The following is a 23,387-nucleotide window of genomic DNA, read 5'->3' as shown; positions in this document are numbered from 1 at the left end:
GGGTTTCACATGTGAAACGAATGATAGAAGCGTCTTCACTGCTTTTTTAACCTACATCTTCACTAACCTGCTGAATGTCTTCAGTTCTTCTAATAACATCCCAACATGTCAAACTTCAACTTACCTTAGATTCTCCGTGTACTTCAGTACTTTCCCCTGACAGATATTAATGATGTGACTTGAGGCTTCTTAAAGATGTGAAATAGAATATACAATGTTATCTGTTTTGTTGAGAAGTGTATTAACATTAGTGAAAATGTTTCCAACACTTTTAAATCCAATAGAAATCTGTGTTTTGAAGTTTCTTCATGCAGTAAACGACGTGCGTTAAGATAAGTGTTTTAACAATAATGCGTAAAAATATTCTGTATTGATAATCCTCCTTGTGAGTGGGCCTGCAGCAAACAGCCCCACTCTATGCTGTAGTTAATAACAGTGATTCTTAGTGAAACTGAAGAAAGACAGAAACCTCCATTATTGTAGTGATGTTATCTTACTCTTTGATGTGCATGTTATAATTTTACTCACAATGTAACCAGAGACTAAGAGTTTGTCACCAGAAGAAAATCACACATCTTCTCTCGGCGCATATCACCCAACACCACTCATCACCTATTTCTTGTTAATGTGAGACGTCCTGCTCTTGCCTTTGTTGTCAGTCTTATCAGCGTCCGTCTTCTTGGCCCATTATGGTCTGTGTTTGTTCAGTAACACCAGGTAGAATGGGACACTATCAGTAACATGTCAAACACATGGTGGCTGCTGATGTCTTTGTCTTCTGTGGCTTCACAGGCATAAATCTGTGTGATAAACCTTTAACTGCTCGGTTTAATGTGTGTTCATTGTTTGGATTTATTTCCAGGTGCGTTCTCACCACCGAGCTGCCAATCTGACAACTTTGACAATCCTGAAATAATGAGATTATGAGATTTTGTTGCTGTTCATGCGTCTCCAGATGAAATGACTGAGTCATGAGCAAAGAGAATTATCAGGGTGTATTTTAAAGTGAATGCTCACTTTATCCTGAGCATGAATGAGTGTCTTCTTTCTCTTAATACTTTCCTCTTAACCTGTTGAACCTACAGTAACCTACAGCGTGTCATGCACAGTGAATCGTCGTCCTGTTATTAGTCACTCACGTCCGTGGCTGTCTGCTGTTGAGAAGAATGTGGCTGACGTTGAGTCATGTTTGTCTGATATTACGGGTTCTGCTCTTGATGGAGGCAGCAACACAGGAGGCTTATTGTCTCATGTGGCCAGAACATTATTAGTCGAGCAGTTTGACTAGAAAAACATCTCCTTGGAGACAAATCAGAGCATTAAGAATGCAAAACAAAAGAATGAAAATGAACTTACATGAAACCTCGAGTGTGTGTGTGTGTGTGTGTGTGTGTGTGTGTGTGTGTGTGTGTGTGTGTGTGTGTGGAGAGAGAGCTGTGAAAGTTTTATTGTCTCACTCCTGACTGCCTCAATCTTCGCTTGCAGAGGTGGATCACCTGACTCAGGGAGAGGGATTTATTTTCCTCCTGTTTTCCTGATGGAGTCGTACAGAGTGACTGGCATTCCTAACAACGGACCACAGCGGGTCTACACTCAGCCACCGCGCTCCTCCAGGCCCCTCGGCAATGGCGCTGGTTCATACGGACTCAGCATTCGTGTCCAGGGTATAGATGGACACCCTTACGTTGTTCTGAACAACCAGGACAAGGGTCCTCAGTCCTACGTCAACCCTAATGGGTACATGGATGCAGACGAGTCCTTTATCGAGAACTACCAGGAGTATGATTTCAGAGGAAGCAAGGAGGCCGGATCGAACAGCCCCTTCATGGAGTACAGGTCTCAGAAGGTGCTGCAATACTCAGATTCTCAAAATGGTGTGCCAGATTCACAAGGAAAGAAATCGTCCATGCTTCTGAACTTTCAGAAGCACCCTGAGATTCTGCAGCCCTACGACCCGGAGACCAACGCCTTGAACCTTGATGGTTTTCACAGCCTGCCTGCGAGACCGCTGCCTGTGGCTGAGACTGGAAGGGAACGCCACAGTTCCTCTTCCAGATCTTCTACACCTGCTTCATCCCATACCTGGTCCTCAAGCATGGGTCAGTATAAAGCTCCTGCACAGCAGGACAAAAGGCAGCCTTCACCCCACAGCCAGAGTCAAGCAGTCCTTCCAAAGCCGAGGTCACAGCCTCAGTCTGCACCGCTCACTCAGCCTCAGACCAGGTCACACTCACAAACCGCTCAGCCTCAGTCCAGACCTCGATCCACCAAACTGAGTCCATCTCAGTCCACGGCACCCTCTAACACTGTGCATCAGTCAGCACAGTCTCCGCCCTCCGCTGTGTCTGATCGGACCAACAGTTCATGTCGACCTCCCGGGAGCGCCGTGAGCAGCAGCAACTCCAGCCTCGATCGCAGCCGCCGTGAGCCTGATGTGCTCCCTCTGCGCAGGAGCGATTCCAGTGGGCCGGTCCTGGAGTCCTCTTCCCACTCCCCTCACTCGTCTTCATCCTCCACCTCTAAGGTTCTGCTGGATGACCAAATTGAGGCCCTGTATGGAGACGCCATCAATCGCCACGATAACCGGCGCTACATCCCTTTCAGCCCTGGTTCTGGCAGAGACATCGACACGGGCTCCATTCCTGGTGTGGATGAGCTCATTGAGAAGTTTGATGGCAAAGAGAGTGGCCACCACCACAGAGGCAGAGCGGGGCGCAGGAACAGGATCAACCCAGAGGACAGAAAACGCTCCCGCAGTGTGGACAGTGCACTTGGCCTGAGACATGCTTCAGGCCTCGGGGATGATTTCAGCCGCCAGCGCGGCACGTCAGTGGAGCACGTCCTGCGGCCCTCGCAGCTCAGGCTGCAGAGAACAGCTGGCAGTCAGGACTCGTGGCTCACGGCTGTGGACGGTAAGGTGGACTCCTCCTCCTCCTCCCCTCATGTGACCAGTGCGCCCGGCTCCCCTCAGAGCAGCGTCTCTAAAGGTGCCGGCTTCATCCAGGGCTACAAAAAGCCACAGACTCACTTCTCGTCATTACCATTCAAGAGTAAAGAGGGTGACAACAGCGCCTCTGCAGGTGGGACGCTGTCGCTGTCTCAGCGCTCGCCCACTGCAGACCAAACATCCAGCGCAGAAGCAGATGTTCAGGTAAAATGATGTGTGCTGCAGCTTCATAATGAATCCTTGTTTATTGTAAGTGAAGATGTGTGAGATTTCTCCTCTTTGTTAAGACCGCTGTCATTTCCTCTGATATCCAGGCGACACCTGATCTCCTGAAAGGTCAGCAGGAGCTTTCACAACAAACACATGAAGAGACAGCAAAGCTCATTTTGTTTAATTACCTGAAGGATGGGTAAGTGATGACATACCAGCTCTACTGCTCTGATCCTGACTTTTAGACGTTTATTTGGCTGTTGAATCATGAAAGGGGCGTGTCTTCCTTTGTAAACCTTAAATCGAAATGCATGATAAAGATAGACACTGTTGTGTGGGAGCACATGTACGTGGTTCTTATCAGAGCTCCACTGTTTGTGATAAAACTGAAGGAATGTGCTCGTCTTAGACCTCCTGCTCATCCGAGGCTGTCTGAAGAATGTTTTCTTTCTGTTTGACTTTCTTTTCAGCCGCAGTCGGAGCGTTCACACTGTAATCAGATACTCCCTGTATGTGTCGGAGAAGCATGTGGGGTTAAAAGGTTAAAGTAGACACCATATTTAGTTAAGAGAAGAAGCAGTTTTAGGATTAAAGTTAAATGCTGTAGTGCGTGATTGTACGTTGAGAGACAATGATTTGCTGATGTCTGCAGCTTTTACATGTGCTTGACAGGATCGGCCCAATGTAGAAAGAACAGGAAAGTCGTTGGGTGTGTCTGAGCACAGGTCAGGAGTCACAGGACAAAGGAAAGGAAACACAGATGGAAGTGCAGGGGCTGAGAGAGAGCTGCGTTCCCAAGGCCCACAAGGAAAACATTCCCAAACGGGCTTTTAGAGACTTAATGAACATCATCTGTGTGAGGCTTGGTTTGTGAGTCAGACTTGTCATTTATTGAAATAATATGTCACGTCTGGCATTTGTTCAAGTCTACGCTTCACGTTCACTTTAAAGATTACATTTTCATCTGAAGGTTGATATTTTCACAGGTTCCTGTTTCCTTACTTAAAGCTGCTCTTATTACACTAAAGCAGGTCAAAATGAACCCAGGAGAAGTCAGAAACAACTGCTGCTGCTTTATTTTTGCTGCAGTTGATGTTGAACGTAGAACAATGTTGTCATTGTTTATTAGAATAGACTTGAAGTGGAACATATTTGTGTAGCACTGATGCTTCAGGTTTGTCACTCACTGATTAGTAATAAGATAAGAAGTTGACTGACGGTGCTTAAATCATTATCTCCATTTTAAAGCACAGAACAAATGGTCATTTATCTTAAAGGTTGTTGCTGCGTCATTTTAAGTTCTGGTGTCTCTTGTGTGAGTGTAATGAGGTGACACGTCGAAGCAGCATGATCCGTTCTGACCCTTTCTGAGCTGGGACTGACTTCCTCTGTGAGAGTGTAACGATGTGGTTACAACTCATTGTGTAGTAATAACGTAGCCATGTGAATGTGTGTGTGTGTGTGTGTGTGCGCGTGCAGAAGCAGTGACACTGATGAAACCACAAAGAGAAAAGTCAACCTGGTGTTTGAGAAGATTCAGACGTTGAAATCTCGAGCCACTGCGAGCGCACAAGGAGACAACAGAGTGAGAAGATTTGTAACTGTGAAATAATCCAGAATAAAACATGTTCTGCTGTCTAAAATGTGCTTATCACAAGGGACAGATTATAGTTCCAATAAATGTTTGTGAGTGTATTATTGATTGATTACTAATTATTGACTTTATATATATCAGAGAGTTACTCATCGTCAATGTCTTTGTCCTGTTGTCAGTCCCTGGACGTCCCTGCACAGACCAAAGCTCTGCAAGAACAAAATGCTGAACTGGAGAAAGAAATGGCTGAACTCAAGAGACAAATCGAGGATCAAGTCAGGGTAACACAGTTTATTTATATTCTTATATTCATATATCCTCTGATCAAGGTCTTGGTTGGAAAATAGGGTTCAGGGATTCTAGGACAACTTGGAGACCTATTTTACAACTACTGGTAGGATTTAAAGATTTACACAGGATTGTAATGATCCTGTAGCATGTCTTGTCATAATGATACTGCTTTTCTCATCAGTAAATATGAGTGTAAATTCATAGCTGTGTCCCTGCTCACATCTGTTTCTGTGTCGCTGACGCTCCTGGACTCTGTCTGAGTTTATTATCACTCTCCAACTCAAACAGAATTGTTAGTGTCACTATTTTCATGTCATCACAACTTGCAATCAACGTTTAATTCATGAGGATAAGTTAGAGTGAAAGGTCTGTTGCCACTGTTCATGAAGTTAGCAGGAATTCAAACACTGTTGTGTGCTTTACATAAATGAATTCCTAAATCTGAGTGTAACTGTCTTAGAGACGAGAGCAGAGACTCTTTGATTCAGGATCTGCTGAAGTTACTAAACACGTGTTCATACTCGGACATTCACACCAGTCGGTGTTGAATCTGAAGCTTTTATTGTCATTCCTACAGTTGAAAGAAAGTTACCAGAGACTTCACTGACCAATAACCCGAACCATATTATGATCAACGTTTGTTTATGGCTCTTTCTTTTCCTCTGTGGATCACCGGTGCTCTTTCATCCAGTCTTTCTCCAAAAACAGAGACAATGAGTTATGATTGACTTGGTCCACTTTGACGTTTGTATCTTTCACCATCAGAAGAATCAGGCTGCAGGTGTGAAGGAGCAGCAGCAGGAGCAGCAGCAGGAGCAGCAGCAGGAGCTGCAGCAGGAGCTGGAGCAGGAGCTGGAGCGCAAAACAAACGAGTGCAAGCGTTTGAGGGAAAAACTGTCCAGGACAGAGGCTGAGCTGCAGACCACTGTTGAAGAGTAAGTACAGCATGACGTGCAGCATAGACTCATATAGTAGCTTTCCACATGCTGTGTCTGTAAGCTGGGGGAAGCTGGGGGAAGCTGGGGGAGGGACCGTGGTCTTGTTACTGCACTGATTGGTTGGGGATTGTTTGTGTGAGTAAAACATGAAACTCCTGCTCTCTACTTCCTCCTGGTCTTGTTCAATCCTGCTGCTGTTAAACCCGTCACTAGGTCATTTAATTATAAATAATTAGAATGAGTTTATTCTATGTTATTTGCTAAGATGTTATCAATCACCTGTGTCTTTGCAAATGTAGTTACTGTTCATAGCTCAGTGTTAATGATGATACATGTGTGGTTCTCTGTCTGTGAGCTTTTCACTTTATGAACTTTCTAATGCATCAGTGACTGATTCAGCTCCAACTTCCATTTTCAACCTTTATAACTGACAGTGGAGAGACAGAGTGAAGGGACAGAGTGGAGAGACATTGAAGGGACGGAGTGAAGGGACAGAGTGGAGAGACAGAGTGGACAGACAGAGTGGACAGACAGAGTGAAGAGACATTGAAGGGACAGAGTGGAGAGACAGAGTGAAGGGACAGAGTGGAGAGACAGACAGTTGTGTGGTTCCTGCTCTCACAGCAGGGACAGACACATACGTGGTTTGGTGTGTTAGGTACAGGCTTGTGTTTCTCTAACACAACCTGGTCGACGGGGTGTGGCCTGTGTCTGATGGCCGCGTTGCATGACATCGTGGTAGCAATGTACGACGACATCAAACTCAACTCAACTCAACACAACAACAACAACAACAACACAATGTCAACAATGGAGGAAATCCAGCTGCTGTTATTTTCCTGCTTGTTTTGTGGCTGTTGTTTAACTGTGGGCTCCAGTGTCTAAAGGAACGATGTCTTCATGGATTATTTTGGTATTAGCTCTAATGGAAACACACTGTACCTAACTGAACGCTCCACTCATCAGTTACTAACCTCATCCTCAGTGCTGTCATGTCCAAACAGTTCATGTATTCATCTGTACATACGTCACATTCAGTGCAGGTGTGTGTGTGTGTGTGTGTGTGTGTCAGGCTGTTCCAGGTGAAGATGGAGAGGGAACAGTTCCAGACGGAGATCAGAGACCTGCAGGACCAGCTGTCAGAGATGCACGACGAGCTCGACTCAGCCAAGAAGTCAGCTGCTGATGGAGAGAAAGACGCCATTCTCACGGTAATGCAGTGTTCACTGTTCCACACGCAAGGCAAGATCGTCATGAAATATGAACGTTTCAGAACCAGTGGCCTGTGTCCAGTCTGCCACAGGCTCCATGGGTGCTTGAAGTCCTTGAAAGTGCTTGAATTTTAATTGTCTGAATAGTTTTATTTAGTAGCACTGAGCTGTGACTGTTAGCATGAAACCATTTCTTTTAATGTGATTTAAAAAAACAAACATACACAATAATAATCTTAGTTTGTGTGTTTTATTTCTATTAAATATGTCTTTAATGTGTTGGGAAAAGTGCTTAAATGTGCTGCTGAAATCCATGGACATCTACATGCAGGACATGATGCAGCTGAAGGTGGAGATGCAGGAAGTTCTCCTTGCCAAGGAGGAGCAAGAGGAAGTGCTGAGGAGGCGAGAGAGGGAGCTGACGGCTCTGAAAGGAGCCCTGAAGGAGGAAGTGGCCGCTCACGATCAGGAGGTGGACAAGATGAGGGAGCAGTATGAGAAGGAAATAAGCCGTCTGCAGACGTCTTTGGAGGAGGCCAAGCAGGTAATCAGCCTCCCGTGTGTTTCCTCTCTCTGCCCCCCCCTCCTCCTCCTCCTCCTCCAGTTTGACTCCCTATGTTCCCTCATCCTCACTTCCTTTGCTCCTGCCCTCCCCCGATTCCAGAAACACACCCTGTCACAGAGGAGTGTGGAGATAAGCATCTCATCAGAGGGAGCTGTGACTGTGTGTGAGTGTGTGTCTGTGTGTGACTGTGTGTGTGTGTGACTGTGTGTGTGTGTGTGACTGTGTGTGTGTGTGTGTGTGTGTGACTGTGTGTGACTGTGTGTGTGTGATTGGAGTGTTATTAACATTTATGCCACAACTGTGGTACTGAGTAGTTTGATACTGATAACCAGAAATGCCTTCGTTCACTGTTGACAGGATTTTCATAAAGGAAAAGGAGGTGTTTGTTTGTTTGTTTGTTTTGTTTGTTTGTTTGTTTGTTTTTAAAAAAGAAAGCCTCGCTTCATTTCCCTGTTTCCATTTGATTTGAACAGATGTTGAATGAAGATGTTTGTACTGGCAAAGAAGTGAAGGCAAAACGTCAGCTGTAACCTAAAACTTCAACTAAATGATAAAATGAGAAATGTGGTATACATACTTATATTTGAACTGTGCAGTCATGAAACACATGAACAGTCAAATGTAGCTGCACATGTTACAGGAAGAATGAGGCTTGATAACAACAGGAACATTCAGCGCTGCTTTTTATGCACAGGTCGTCATTGTTGTGGCATAGACACAATAATCACACTTAAAGGCCCTGACGTACTTGGAAACAGATGATCATGTTTTAAATTCATTGGACAAAAATCAAGCTTGAGAAATGAGATATTGGGAAAGAGATTAGCAGTGATGGAGCAGTGAGTGTTTAAACGTAAATAAACAGGGTTTAGATGAGGCAAGCAGCCGTGCATGGCAGGAGACAGAAGACTGAAAGGACTGAAGACACATTGTTTTCATGGGGACTGTGAATCATGTGTGTCCTGTTTGTCTCAAAGAGTGGAAGCTGTCCTTGTTCTCAGCTTCCTGCAGGCTTGTTGGGGGTCCACAGTGGCGGTGCAGCTCAAATCTATGAGAACATTTCCTTTTGTTCCACAGATGCAAGCTGCTCCCACACGGGAGTAAATCATCAGGGGTTTAACCTCAATGCTTTGGAAACAATTGGAAAGATGAAGTCATTGTTAGTTTCTCTTTTAAGATTTTAAAGGGAACTCAATCATTAGGTCCTTGTTTGTGCTGCCCTTCACTTAGATTTTATGAAGACTTTGCCTTAGTATTATAAATGAATCTATAAGGTTAAATAATAAGCAAGACGATCATTATTTTCATTCATGGCAAAAGTTCAACATGAACACTACAAAAATGATGCATGGATCGAACACACAAACAAATCTAAATATTTGAAACATCATTGTCTTTGTTGGTGCACCGTGTAATCACGTAGTTATTTACTTATAATTAACTAATGGAGCACAATAATGAAGTTATGAGATGAGTCAGTCACATGATCGACAGTCTGATGAAGACTGTGTCAGAGTGTCATGATGTTCATCTCTTCCTTCTTCTTCTTCTTCTTCTTCTGCCCTCATCTCTCCCCAGAGTGTTGCCTCCCTGTTTGTGGGGCCCATGCAGAGAAGAATGCTGGAAACTAGAGCACTAAACTGCTCTGTATACTAGTTAATTGCAGTGGCAAGCCTTCACTAATCTAATGAGCTGCCGTGGTGTCCCCTCTTCTCTCTGAGGCCTGGGGGGTGTAATTGTGGACCTCAGTGGATGAAGAATGATGAGTTTGTCTCACACAATAATAGCAGTGGGGGTTGTTGTCTAAGTGGGTCAGTATGTTGAAGAGAAGGGGCTTGGTGGCCGCGGCCTACAGTTGAAAGGACACTTGTTTGTGAACTGTAGCGTGTGTCATTTTATCAAGTTTAAAAAAAAACCAAATCAAACTTTCTTTAACACATGACTTTGTTTATTTCAGCCAGTTTCACAACTGTGCACATTTGAAGAGCTTCGCTTTCGTGTCAGCATGTGCTAGTATGCAAAGAATGTGGAAAGGCGAGGTGTGGTGAGGAGAGAGAGGGGTTTGTTTCCAGGAATGTCGGGGTCAACGTGGAGAATGTGCACCCAGAAGACCTCCTCCTTGTCTCCGCTCCAGCTCTGTTACAGTGCACCCGCTCTGACCTGTGTTTCATGGTGCTGAAGAAGCATCTCCATCTCTGCAGTGTTCCACATCCCCGGTGTTAGAGGTTTTAATTGGTCTCAGTCGTGTTTTTTGCTCCCGACTGTAAAGACAGTGCTTTGTGCTTATCACGCCGCTCCCAGCTCTGGTCATGTTTCACCCACAGCCCTGCGCCTCAGTGTAAGTCAGTGTGTAACTCATCCACACTGTTATCGCGCTCTCATCTCTAACCTCAATCCTAAATGCTGCATTTCTTCATTTCCCGACGCCGCAGTTTCCACACAAGACACTGCAGCCGCCTGCTGCACCTTCTCCCTCGTATCTCACACCTGCCGCTCACTTCATCTCTGTGTGAACTGAAGTCTCACTGTCTGATCATCAAACTTACAGTACATACCCAGTGAAGAGTTCCCCCTCAGGCCCTCCCGCATCAGTCTGTGTGTTTGATGATAGCACTGTATTTCCCAGCGCGGCTGTACGAGCTGATTTAGCAGGCGACTAGAAAGCATAGGACAGAGACACGGGGCGGCGAGTGTGCAGGGAAGTGATGGAGAGTGTTTCTGGATCTTTATGGAGATGGCAACGAAGCAGTTATTTATTCTTGCTTCAGTATTACCGTTGGCTCTTCAAATGGTTTTAATGAGAACTTCGTGGATTGATGACATCAAACCCTCTCAAATGTGACAGTAAGCAGTTTGAGAAAGTGGCTGTTTTGTGGTATCAGGGTCAGCAGCTCAGATTCTTCTGTTTATTATTCCTTTATTTTCCTACCTGTGAACGCTGATGTGGTGGGAGCTTCAAACACACACCAACTGTCCACATGAAAAAGAACATTCCAGGCTGTCAATCATTTCTTTTGAAGATGTAGCCAACTCTTCTTTTTTTACATTTTTTATACAATGTTTGCCTCATGTGAATTTGTCTGAGCCTGGGAACATTTGGAACATGAAGAGTTTGATATTATTTTGATCTAAATGTAAACTCTCGTGCAGATCTGTGCTTTATAATTCACCGGTGTTTCTTCGTCTCTGTTCTACCTCTCTGCAATTATGCAGCTTAGCTTTGCACTAAGGTTTTTAAAAGCAGGCTTTTGTTTCCATTTTTCCGAGGACAAAAGCAGATTTGATTACTGTCCTCCTCTGACCAAGGAAATGTCAATGCTTCTCATCCGTCACCTGTTCATTTCTACTTCAGTCCTTCCTTTCAGTCCCTGACAGCCGCTCTGTTCTCGTTAACCTCAGGTCTTTTTTAACGAGTGGAGCTGATGTAGAAGTAACACATACTGTGTGCTGCCATCGACGCTGCCGCAGGGTTTAGTGATAGTGATAGTGATAGTGATAGCATTCAGGAAAGGACCAGTACCACGTGAGAAAGAAACGTGATTTAGTCATCTTTAAGCATCGGTAACGACATCACAAGCTTGATTATCGACAGATACAGATCATCAGTCAGATTCATTAAGTGAGTGGAAATATAAATGACTGCAACAGCTTTGTTTGCAGAGCAGAGTTGAAAGGTTTCCATGAAGTTGTAAAGGAAAGAGGAAACACATCATTTTAGCAAACAGTCGAATAGAAAATGAAAGCAGACATTTTCTAAAAGGTATTAATCTTGTTTTTTTACTTTGTTTAGTGTAATATTAGAGGAATAAACCAAGCAAAGGATTATCAGGAGTATGCTGCATATTATAGAACATTGTACACCTTCATTTTACCCAGACCAGACGAGGTAAAATACCTGCTGAAAAGAAATAAATGTAAAGTAAGTGACAGCGTGTTAACAGCTGCTATGATTTTACAGCAGTAACATCAACATCGCTGTCATTTATGGAGCTTATTGTTTGCAGAAATGTACAATGAACAACATTCCTGTTTAAGGCTCATTTCAGCTGTATTTATTTTAGATTCTTTTAGCTGATTTGGTGCGAGTCACTGAGAAAGCCACAGGGATCGATTCCACCACAGCACATGACCTGGGACACACACACACACACACACACAGCTTCAAAGACGGCACAAAGTTAGTTAATGTGCAACTTAAGTCAAACAGTCTGAATACACAAAAGATGAAAGTCAAACAGCAAGTCAAGGTAAAGGAAAAAAGAAATGTACTCATGTTAGATATGACACATATGCTTCTATAATATTGTCTGTTTCTCTAAAGTGAGGTGAAGAATTGGATTAAACAGACAAATGGAACACATTATGGTCCAACAGCTGATGAAGTGACTTGTTTTCTTAGTGCTAACCCTTCAGTGACCATTAGGTAATATTTAATAATATCTTAACATGTTTGATGAATGATTAACTTATTGTAGTAGTGCAGAAAAGAAGAAGAATCTGAGTGTGAGAAGTGGGACAGGCAGAACTGACTGTGTTTGTTGTTACAATGAAGCGCTGACACACACACACACACACACACACACACACACGGTCAACGCTGTATTATTGTAGTCTCATGTCCTACATCTCACCCAAGCCCCGTTACCCATCCCTGAACACACACACACACACACACACAGTCTTTTATTAGCTCTTTCACAGACTTTATGTTTTCACATTTGTTTGATTAATTGACAAATGAACTCAACCAATTTGTTCTAAACGTGTTGTTTTGCATTTTCATATAAAACAAAACCATATTATAGATGTAGATGAAACTGTAGATGCATCAGTTAATCAGCACATCATGTTAAACCTGTAATCAAGTTTTCTTTCCTCTGTCTCTTATCAGATGTTTTGGTCACATTGTTGACACTGTTAGTGAACAGATGTTGTGAGGACATTTGTGTAGAATAATATTATCTCCAACATCTACCATATCTGTAGTATCTTTGCTACTTGAGTTGCTTTAAGTCATGTCTAAATGTGGGCTTTCATCAGTAGCCTCGTCATCATCAACCTGTGTTTGTGTTGCTCTAGTAACAATGTCCATGTTTTAATGTCCACTCATTATTTTATGTGTGACTTTGTTCCTTTAAAGACATTTTTATGATCAGATTTGAGAAGCCAGATCATCCAGCCTCAGATGGAAACGTCACGTGTCTAAACTTAATAAAACTGAGTGTGGACACAGCCGGGGTTGGAGGTTGGAGTGTGAACGAGGCCTAAATGATGAGGGCGGCTCTGTGGTGACTGGGAGAACAGGTCGTACTGGACTGTCACCACTGAAACACTGACGAGGCACAGGAGCTTTTCTTAGCCGCTCCAGCTTTGACAGACGGCTCCATGTTCACCATCCCACTGGTCACGTCTCCTTAACGTGTACTCACTGTACACGTGTACGCGTCCTGCTGGTCACGTCCCGTTAACGTGTACTCAGTGTACACACGTGCACGTCCTGCTGGTCACGTCTCGTTAACGTGTACTCACTGTACACGTGTACGCGTCCTGCTGGTCGCGTCTCGTTAATGTGTACTCACTGTACGCGCGTACGCGTCCTGCTGGTCGTGTCTCGTTAACGTGTACTCACTGTACGCGCGTACGCGTCCTGCTGGTCGTGTCTCGTTAACGTGTACTCACTGTACGCGCGTACGCGTCCTGCTGGTTACGTCCCGTTAACGCGTACGCGTCCTGCTGGTCACGTCTCGTGACGGCGTCTGTCTGCATTCTTCTGTATCCTGTCAACATGAAATTGTCAAACTAGTTTCTTAACATTCCTCCTCCTTCACACTCAACCTCAACAAAATGGTTGTCACCCTATTTTGCCATTCACTGTAAATGTGTCATGCAACAGAAACCTGTTCTCTGTTTGTCACTCAGTCTTTTTCTCTGTCACACATTCTTCACACTACAAAGAGGTTATCGAAACTAAACTTTGTCAAATAAACGTTTGCATGAAATAATAATAACATTTTACTGAGCAGCATTTGTCTTTGTTTCTGAGAACAGAAATCACATTTATTTGATGAAGATAAAATGTGTGTCCAGACAAAAATCTCTAGTGCTGCAAGAAATCAATGGATCTGAACATGATACAAAACCATTTATTGTAAACCAGTTATTCATCATAGTGTAATATCTGTGAGAGTCTGTCAGAATATTATTTTGACCATATGCACAGCTGTAATGGAAGGTTCAGTGATAAATGGATGTTTTTGCTGTGTAAGCATGTGAGAGTGTCACAGACTCCTGCTTCCTTTGAACTCAAGCCTTGTGTCTCGTTCTGATCTGCAGAGCAGCGCAGTGATGGTACAAGAGAAGGCTGAAGTGGAGGCAGCCAAGGGTGCTGTAGAGGGTCAAGCAGGACGACTGAGTCAGGAGGCCGAGCGGCTGCGCAGGCGAGCACAGGAGCTGGAAAACGAGGTGACCAAACTCAACCGCATCATCGATGAGGCCAAACTACAGGAGAACAGGCTGGGGGACAGAGTCAGCAGGCTGGAGGTGAGATGGATGGATGGATGGATGCTGTGTTAGTGCCACGCGGTCACATACTGTATGACTCAGTCTTAGTTCTGTATGACTCAGTCTCAGTTCTACACAGTCACGTACTGTATGACTCAGTCTTAGTTCTACGCGGTCACGTACTGTTCTGACTCAGTCTTAGTTTCGACTGTATGACTCAGTCTCAGTCTCTGAGTGTGACTCAGTCTTAGTTCTGTATGACGTCTCAGGCTGTCTGTATGACTCAGTCTCAGTTTCAAACTGTATGACTCAGTTGTTCGTAGTTCTACGCGTCAATCAGTCTTATGTATGACTCAGGGTCACGCACTGTATGACTCAGTTCTACAGTTGACTCAGTCTCAGTTCTAGTCACGCATGTATGACTCAGTCTTAGTTCAGTGCGTATGACTCAGTCTCAGTTCTGTCCGGTATGACTCAGTCTCAGTTCTCGTCACGCACTGTATGACTCAGTCTTAGTTCTAGTCAATGTATGACTCAGTCTTAGTTCTACACGGTCACATACTGTATGACTCAGTCTCAGACGGTCACATGTATGACTCAGTCTCAGTTCTGTCACATACTGTATGACTCAGTGTCACATAGTGTATGACTCAGTCTTAGTTCGCTGTCACGCACTGTATGACTCAGTCTCAGTTCTACACGGTCACGTACTGTATGACTCAGTCTCAGTTCTACACGGTCACATACTGTATGACTCAGTCTCAGTTCGGTCACGCACTGTATGACTCAGTCTCAGTTCTACACGTCACATACTGTATGACCTCAGTTCTACACGGTCACATACTGTATGACTCAGTCTTAGTTACGGTCACACTGTATGACTCAGTCGTGGTCACATACTGTATGACTCAGTCTTAGTTCTACACGGTCACACATACACGTCACGTATGACTCAGTCTCAGTTCTACACGGTCACATACTGTATGACTCAGTCGTGGTCACATACTGTATGACTCAGTCTTAGTTCTACACGGTCACGTATGACCTCAGTCTTAGTTCTACACGGTCACATACTGTATGACTCAGTCGGTCATAGTGTCAGTCTTAGTTCTACACGGTCACAGTGTATGACTCAGTCTCAGTTCTACACGGTCACATAGTGTATGACTCAGTCTCAGTTCTACACGGTCACATATTGTATGACTCAGTCAGTCACATACCATGACTCAGTCTTAGTTCTACGCGGTCACGTAATGTATGACTCAGTCTTAGTTCTACGCGGTCACGTACTGTATGACTCAGTCTCAGTTCTACACGGTCACATAGTGTATGACTCACATCACAATCTCTGTGTAACAGAGAGAGAAGAAACAGGTGGAAGAGTCACTGGCTGAAATTAAAGAGCAAGAAGAGGAGATGTCTCGTGCCAACAGAGCACTGAGTGTACGGCTGGAGGACGTCCAGGTGAGATGATCAACAACTTAGTCCACACTGTGCTGCATGTAGACGAGTGTGGCTTCACCTGTGACACTGTGTTCTGCTGCAGAGGAACCTCACCAAACTGAACAGTGAGCACAAGGAGTTAGAGCAGCGGTTACAAGAAGAGAGGACTCAGAAGGAGCAGTTCAAGGACATGAAGAACGACATTGAAGATGAGAGGAGGCTGCTCGACCGCACAGTCGAGAAACTTCAGAGGGAGGCGAGTGACAACTTTATCTCAGGATGATTTTTGTTGTGTGTGTTTCCTTCATTTCTCCTTCTCTCACTGTGTCTGTAGATGAGTGATATTGTGGACGCGTCGCAGTCGTCCACTCGGGAGCTGCAGGAGCAGATCGATATTTACAAAGAGAAGAATCGTCGGGAGCTCGCGGAGCTGCAGAGGCTTTTGAAGGAGAGAGGACTGGAGCTGGACAAGTACCTGCTGCTTACCCAGAGCCTGCAGGACGAGGTACACACTCATCTGCTGTGATGGGCAAACATTTCAATGCTGACACAGCTTTTATGGTGAGAGCGGTCAAATCAAGGCCATCATTAGTCAGGCAAACTGTGTCCTCCCATGCACAACAGCACATGATGAGCCGCAGTTTGTCCCCGCCCACCTACATCATCCCCTCCTTTCACCGAGCAGTGTCATCACTTTGGTATTTGTGCTCCACACAGACCCACAACACGGACCTTCACATGTCAATGTTTGTGCTTTGAGTTAAACAAGATGGAGCTTTGTTGAATTCCTGTGGATGAACTTAAAATCATCATGTTGGGACTTTACGGCCTGTGATGAATCTGCGTCAGTTCATCCTGGTCAGCACTTTGGAACGTGAGGAATGTTTCTGTCAGCGTGGAAACAGATGAACGTGAAGAAACTATGTTAGAGAGGAGTTATAGAATGGAGCAGTGATACATGTTCATTCTGCAGAAAAACAACAATGAGCTAAAACAAAGCTGTTCGACAGTAAAAAGATGAGAGACACACTGTGTCCGACTCCTATAAAATAAATAAAAGGCAGTTTCTGGTTACTCTGTAGCTTGTCATGGAGGAAATGTGAAGCCCTTTAGTCAAAGAATGTTCTTCTTTATCTTTGGAATGAAATGTTTGACCTACGTTCTGCAAATACAGAGAAAGAAGAAACACGACGTCCACGTCACACACAGAGAACTTCCTGCAGGGTAATGAGTCGTGTTCAGGTGTCACTGAAGTTTCCTGTGCACACAGAGTGACATCATTAGTAATCTTGTGATGCAGAACATTGTCTTTACTTCATAAACATCAGGGACCTTTAGTCATTAGTTATTTGGAGACTTTGACACAACCACCAGTTTGAAGAATATTCCAGCTGCACATGTCACGTGGTAGTGAGTGTGTGTGTGTGTGTGTCAGGATTAGGATTAGGTCAGGATGCATGTGTCTGTGTCCAACTGCTGCACGGGAAGAGGAGGATGTCATTGTTGTGATATCATTGTTGTGAAAGCTGTGTTGGCTGGATCCACATCCTCCTCCTCCTCCTCCTCCGCCTCCACCTCTGTCTCTGTCTCTGCCTCCTCCTCCTCCTCCGCCTCTGTCTCTGCCTCTGTCTCCTCCTCCTCCTCCCTCCGCCTCTGCCTCTGCCTCCTCCTCCTCCACCTCTGCCTCTGCCTCTGTCTCCTCCTCCTCGCCTCTGTCTCTGCCTCTGCCTCTGTCTCCTCCTCCTCCTCCTCCTCCTCCTCCTCTCCTGAGAAACTGATTGCTTTGGACTTGTGTTTGTGTGACTCAGGGTGAGTGTGTAAGTAGCAGATCTCCACCCAGTGAAACCTGCAGTGTCGGATGAAAACATGATTATTCTGATTTCCCTTCATTTGACCAGAGAGATTTAGAAGTTGTTTAAAAAGAGTAATAAATCACGTTTATTCTTTAAATCTAATCAATGATTCATTCATCATTAAATGATTAACGCATTCATAGATATGCAGACGTGCCTGAGGGAGGAGATGCAATCATCTCATTACACTTATGCTCAGCGTTGGTTTGATTGAAGTATTTACCTGGTGAAATGTGTGTGTGTGTGTGTGTGTGTGTGTGTGTGTGTGTGTGCGGGGGGATATTCTGAATTCATTAGTATCCCAGAGGAACCATGTGATCATCTGCTCTTCACTACAGTGGTGATAACGTGGAGTTTTAAACGAGACACTTCAGGGATTAAACATTGTTGTTGAAGATATTATTATAAGAGTTTCTTTCTTTATTTCCTGGTCTTAAAGTTTCCTGGTGTGTTTGGTTTCAGTTGTCGCGTCGGGAGGAAAACCTTCAGCAGTGTCAGAGGGAGCGAGACGAGGCCGAGCTGCGGCAGAAGATGCTAGAAGAGAAGCTTCATGATCTGGAGGCGGAGGCGGAGACGCACACACACACTAAAGATGAGAAGAGTCGGCACATCAAACTCTTAGAGGTACGTCATGGTTTCAGGCTCCTGATCAGCACAGATGGTCATTCATGTTATTTATGACATTGGACCAGAAAATAAAGAATAATAACCGTTATTAAGCAGGCACATGCTTCATTTTGTAGGAAAGGGTTGCTCAGCTGGAGTTGGACCTGGATGAAGAACATCATAGTGGTGACCAGCTGATGAACCGGATAGACCGGGGACGAGAGCAGGTACACACACACACACACACACACACACACTGTGTGTGTCTCTTTTCCATCTCAGTGTGTAAATTCAATCCAGATCTCCAGTGTCTTTGTCCTTCACCTCTAACATCATGACTGCAGCTGCTAATCTCTGAATAAAAGGAGCATGTGACCTTTCCAAGTCTGTTCTCAGTCCTGATGGAGCCACAGTGGAGGTGTTCCACTGGTGATTAGGTGCATGAGCACAGTCCAACATCCACATAATATCCACACTCTCAGTTTACACATTATTGCGTTGTAAGACGATCTTTCATCACGGCAGAGATTGGCGGCCGGTCAGCGTCGTGGTCTCAGTGTCGTCTCAGGTTTTCAGGTTGTTGAGTTCCTCTGGAAAATCATGCTCAGTAACTTCATCCCGAGACCAAGTCCAGGTCTTTCCTGCTCCACTTTTCCTTCCTCTGTGATAAAGATGCTGACGCAGAGTTACATAAACTACGTGTTCTTTAAAGGTTCTTTTGTTTGTGTCGTCACTGAGACTTTTTGAAATAACACACTTTTACTGCAACACCAGTCATTTTACACCACTGTGTGTGAGTGAGTGAGTGTGTGTGTGTGTGTGCATGAGTGTGTGAGTGTGTGTGTGAGTGTGTTTAAGTTTCCCCTCGACCTGGAACTGAAGCAGATTCAGAGACATGAAGAGAGAAGTTTTTAAATCTCCTTAAACGTTTTTTTTCTTCTTCCAAAAAATGTCTGGCACAGAGAAAAGAGTGGCATTGTGGTTCGGCATGAGGCCGAGGTCGGTTGTCAAGGCAACGCTCAAGCTTTGTGCACTCGGAATGGAATTGGTTGAGTACTAATGGTGTGTTTTAGTGAGTGTGTGTGTGTGCTGTAGTGTCTGTGAGGAGGGGTGGAGGAGGGGTTGCAGCAGAGGCAGCAGGAAGAACACCTGCGTCTCCCCGGCACCAGGTGCTCCTCTCCCGTCTAAATGAGAGTAATCTCCTCTGTGGTCTTGTGCCGTCTCTCACAAAGCAGATTAGTTTGTCTCTGTGTTCCAGTCTGCTGATTCAGCTCCCTGAAGCGCCGGGTGCAGCAGTTACAGGCCGTCGTTCATCACAGCAGCCCACTGTCACACACTAATTGGCATAAAATATCACCCATTCCAAAGCTCCTCTCACAAAGAAAGAACCATCACGTTTCATACATCATAAAAGAAGACAGTTTTGAGCTTGATTACATAAATGTCTGTGAATGACAGTGAACAGGTGAGTGAGTGAGTGAGTGAGTGAGCAGAGGAAGAATGAAAATCCTGCTCTTTATTATAATAAACACAACTATTAACTGTTAACTGTCTGTATTTTGTGTACATGGCAGTAATTATTGCTTTCACAGGAAGTGTGTGTGTGTGTGTGTGTGTGTGTGTAGTTTGAGAGTGGAATGCAGCCGAACAGGAAAATCCAGCTCACTGGTTGACTTTGGCCTTTAGGAGATTAAAGACGTTGTATTGTTGAGGTTTGGACTCAGTCACAGCTGCAGTGTAGGAATGACAGTGTGTGGACTCGACAGGTGGAGCACATGAGGAATGAACTCCTGCAGGAGAGGTCTAGCAGACAGGACCTGGAGTGTGACAAGATGGCTCTGGAGAGACAGGTACACACTCTCCTGTCTCACTGTGTCACTCACAGACTTCATTCATTCATGTTCATTCATGTTCATTCATGTCCATGTAATTACATCCACCCTCACATCACTGTCACTTGTTTCCTCATTTTTACGGCACACAAATATGATGAAGATGTGCAGACACACTCTGACCTCTGACCTCTGACCTCTGCAGAACAAAGACCTGAAGAGTCGAGTGTCTCATCTCGAGGCCTCGCAGAAGTCCAGCAAAGAAGGTCTGGTCGCTCAGCTGGAGGATCGAGTCCAGGAGCTGGAGGAGCGGCTGGAGGGAGAGGAAAGGTGAGAGGAAGACGAGGGTGAAGAAGGTTTTAACGGCACATGAACAACAACGTGAATGAAGTGATGAATCATAAAGAGACGCGTGGAGTCGTGGTCCAGACTGTCATTCAGTAGCTAGTTGTGTAGTTAGTTGTGTAGCAGGTCAAAGAAACACAAACCACACAAACCACACAAACCACACACTGATGTGAAGGCCTTTACACTGAGGTCCAGGTTTATGTGAATCCAGATCCACTTTAAATATCAAAGGAATCACCCGAGTCCTGTCTGTCTGTCTGTCTGTGTGTGTGTTTGCGCGCGCGCGTGTGTGTGTCTGTCTGTGTGTGTGTGTTTCAGGGAGCGTGGAAACCTGCAGGTGGCGAACCGTCGACTGGAGAGGAAGGTCAAAGAGATGGTGATGCAAGTGGAAGAAGAACATCACTCGCTGCAAGATCAAAAGGACCAGGTAGAGGATAAACCTGCACTCATCCAGGACTCGCCGTAAACCACAAACATGTGTCTGAAGTGTCTTTGTCTCCTGAAGCTGAATCTGCGTCTGAAGGCCCTGAAGAGGCAGATGGACGAGGCTGAGGAGGAGATCGACCGACTGGAGCACAGCAAGAAGAAGCTGCAGAGAGACCTGGACGAGCAGCAGGAGGTGAACGAGCAGCTGCAGAGCCAGCTCAAAGCTCTGCGCAGTGACATCAGGTACCAACGAGGACGCAGACACAAACACAACACAACACAACACCACTGCAGCGCTTCGTCATGACAACACAGTTACACTGTCCGTGTGTGTGTGTGCAGGCGTAAGACCTCCTCTGCTCCGCTGCTCAACGCGCTGGACGACGACGACGAAGACGACGACGACGTCAGCACTGACGGAGAGACGTACTTCAGCTCGACGTCAGGATACAAGCGCTCGTCCAGTCAGGACAACATCCTGTCCACCTTCTCGTTGTAAACGGTCCATGAATCCACTCAGTATTATTTGAGCGACTCTGAGGTTCATGGACGACGTCTTTATTTTGTCCAGTCGAAAATGAAATGTACATTTTGTTAAATTGACTCATTTTACAGACTTTGCTTCATTAACATTTAGCGTTTAGTTTAAAAGTTTTAAAAATGCTCTTTAATGCACTGTAACAACAACAGATCAGAACTGCCTGAGAACAAGAGGACGTTATTAACCTTTTATGCCTTTAAGTATGTCAGATTTATATTTAGCATCTAAAGACACGCTTTTGTATCATTCCTTTAAATTTAAATATATTCAGCTTTTTTTTTAATGAATGAATGAATGAATGAAGATCAAATCCAAAAAAATCTGAAGGATCAGGAAGTTTGTTTTTATTTATTCGAGGCTGAAAATACAAAATCCCGGCTCGTGAGGTTTTTAGGGAACGATGAATGAGGGACTATTTTTATACAGTTTTATAGAAGTGACGACCAATTATACTGTGGCTCCATTAATATTCATTATTCACTCGTTATCATTAGAAGTGATTTTGTAATTTAGTCACAGTATTGTTTATATTTATCTGCCTCTAAGTTTGCTTTTATTTTACTGAATTTAACAAAGAACAAAGCAGCAGATATCAAAACTCTTCTGTCCTCACTGTGGACGCAGTTCCAGTCTTAAACCGCTCGTGTGTGTGTGCGTGTGTGTGTGTGTGTGTGTGTGTGTGCGTGCGCGTGCATGTGTGTGTGTGTGTGTGCGCGCGTGTGTGTGTGAACGGTGCCACTGTACTCTGCAGTTCAAGAAGTTTAACTTTCCTAAACTGACAATCGTTGTCTTCACTGTGATGATTTGCACTCTCTGTTCTCTTCTGTGGTGACGTCGCTGTGACGCCTGTAGAGGGCGAGAGTGAAAGTTCCGGCCTCTACCTCTGTACACACGTTGTTGTTGTTGTTGTTGATAAATCCTGCTGACACTCAAATAAAGTTACTTCCACTTACTCTCACATGCTCGTTTTCAATCGTTTCTTCACGTTTGTAACTAATGAAAGGTAAGAGAAACTTTTCACCTTTACAAGATGAATGTTTAAATGCATGAATTCAAAGAAACTGAACAACTTTTACAAATAATAGTTCAGCATATATAATATATGTATTATATTGTGTATATATATATATAGATGTACATGAATGAATACAAACCTGTAGAAGGGTGCCACAGTAGCTGAGTTCATGTTGTTCCTCTCATGTTTTCCTGCAGATGATTTGACTTCATTCTCACATCAAACCTCTGTGGAGTCAAAGCAGCTGTGTCAACTGTGACGCTCAGCAGGTCACTGTTTTTCCTGCTGGAACAGATGAAGCTCATGCATCCTGTGTTTGTGTCTGATGACCTTTGAACCCAGAGCTCCATCCAAGCACCAAAGAGTCAACTCAAATTCACTCCACGATGTTTGATACAACGTTGTCTCTGAGACGATGAAGATTCACGGTCTGTTCTAAAATAAATCACTGTTGTATTTCTTATTTCCTGCAAACTTTAATGAAATACTTTTCTTTAGCTTGTATTTAACATGTGATGATAATAAGCGTGTACGAGCTGCAGAGACTCATTGATGCGACTCTTTAATGCGACTCTTTAATGAGACTCTTTAAGGCGACTCTTTAATGTGACTTTAATGAGACTCTTTAATGCGACTCTTTAATGAGACTCTTTAATGGAAGACTTTAATGTGACGGCGACTCTTTAATGAGACTCTTTAAGAGACTCTTTGAGAAGCGACTCTTTATCACGACTCGACTCTTTGATGAGACTCTTTAATGAGACTCTTTAAGGCGACTCTTTAAGGCGACTCTTTGATGAGACTCTTTAATCTTTAAGAGACTCTTTGACTCTTTAATACGACTCTTTAAGCGACTCTTTAATGCGACTCTTTAAAGGCGACTCTTTGATGAGACTCTTTAATGACTCTTTTAGACTCTTTAACTCTTTCTCTTTAATGGACTCTTTAATGACTCTTTAAACTCTTTAATGAGACTCTTTAATGAGACTCTTTAAGACTCTTTAATGCGACTCTTGAATGAGACCCTTTAATGAGACTCTATAATGAGACTCTTTAAGGCGACTCT

The 23,387-nt window shown here is 44.3% G+C and overlaps 1 protein-coding gene across 3 annotated transcripts in view; it reads left to right on the top strand.

The window, feature by feature from the left end:
- Window positions 1-22,264, top strand: part of cgnl1 (cingulin-like 1) — a 24,606-nt gene extending 2,342 nt beyond the window's left edge. Inside the window, exons 2-19 of one of the 3 annotated variants that reach the window (XM_044029846.1) lie at window positions 1,486-3,151; window positions 3,262-3,356; window positions 4,640-4,742; window positions 4,931-5,032; window positions 5,808-5,977; window positions 7,053-7,191; window positions 7,523-7,735; window positions 14,090-14,296; window positions 15,617-15,721; window positions 15,804-15,956; window positions 16,035-16,205; window positions 18,016-18,177; window positions 18,297-18,386; window positions 19,926-20,009; window positions 20,197-20,321; window positions 20,658-20,766; window positions 20,845-21,008; window positions 21,108-22,264. In XM_044029846.1, coding sequence (XP_043885781.1) covers window positions 1,538-3,151; window positions 3,262-3,356; window positions 4,640-4,742; window positions 4,931-5,032; window positions 5,808-5,977; window positions 7,053-7,191; window positions 7,523-7,735; window positions 14,090-14,296; window positions 15,617-15,721; window positions 15,804-15,956; window positions 16,035-16,205; window positions 18,016-18,177; window positions 18,297-18,386; window positions 19,926-20,009; window positions 20,197-20,321; window positions 20,658-20,766; window positions 20,845-21,008; window positions 21,108-21,264 — 3,963 coding nt within the window. In that variant the 5' untranslated portion in view covers window positions 1,486-1,537 and the 3' untranslated portion in view covers window positions 21,265-22,264. Of the gene's footprint in view, window positions 1-1,485; window positions 3,152-3,261; window positions 3,357-4,636; window positions 4,743-4,930; window positions 5,033-5,807; window positions 5,978-7,052; window positions 7,192-7,522; window positions 7,736-14,089; window positions 14,297-15,616; window positions 15,722-15,803; window positions 15,957-16,034; window positions 16,206-18,015; window positions 18,178-18,296; window positions 18,387-19,925; window positions 20,010-20,196; window positions 20,322-20,657; window positions 20,767-20,844; window positions 21,009-21,107 lie in introns of all 3 variants that reach the window. The other 2 variants (XM_044029845.1, XM_044029847.1) reach the window with 2 other exon arrangements.
- The last annotated feature ends 1,123 nt before the right edge of the window (window positions 22,265-23,387 follow it).

This window comes from Solea senegalensis, linkage group LG7, assembly GCF_019176455.1.
Source record: "Solea senegalensis isolate Sse05_10M linkage group LG7, IFAPA_SoseM_1, whole genome shotgun sequence".
NCBI classification, from domain to species: Eukaryota; Metazoa; Chordata; class Actinopteri; order Pleuronectiformes; family Soleidae; genus Solea; species Solea senegalensis.
Note: the sequence above shows the minus strand (reverse complement) of the source record. Positions and strands in the feature narration are given on the sequence as shown.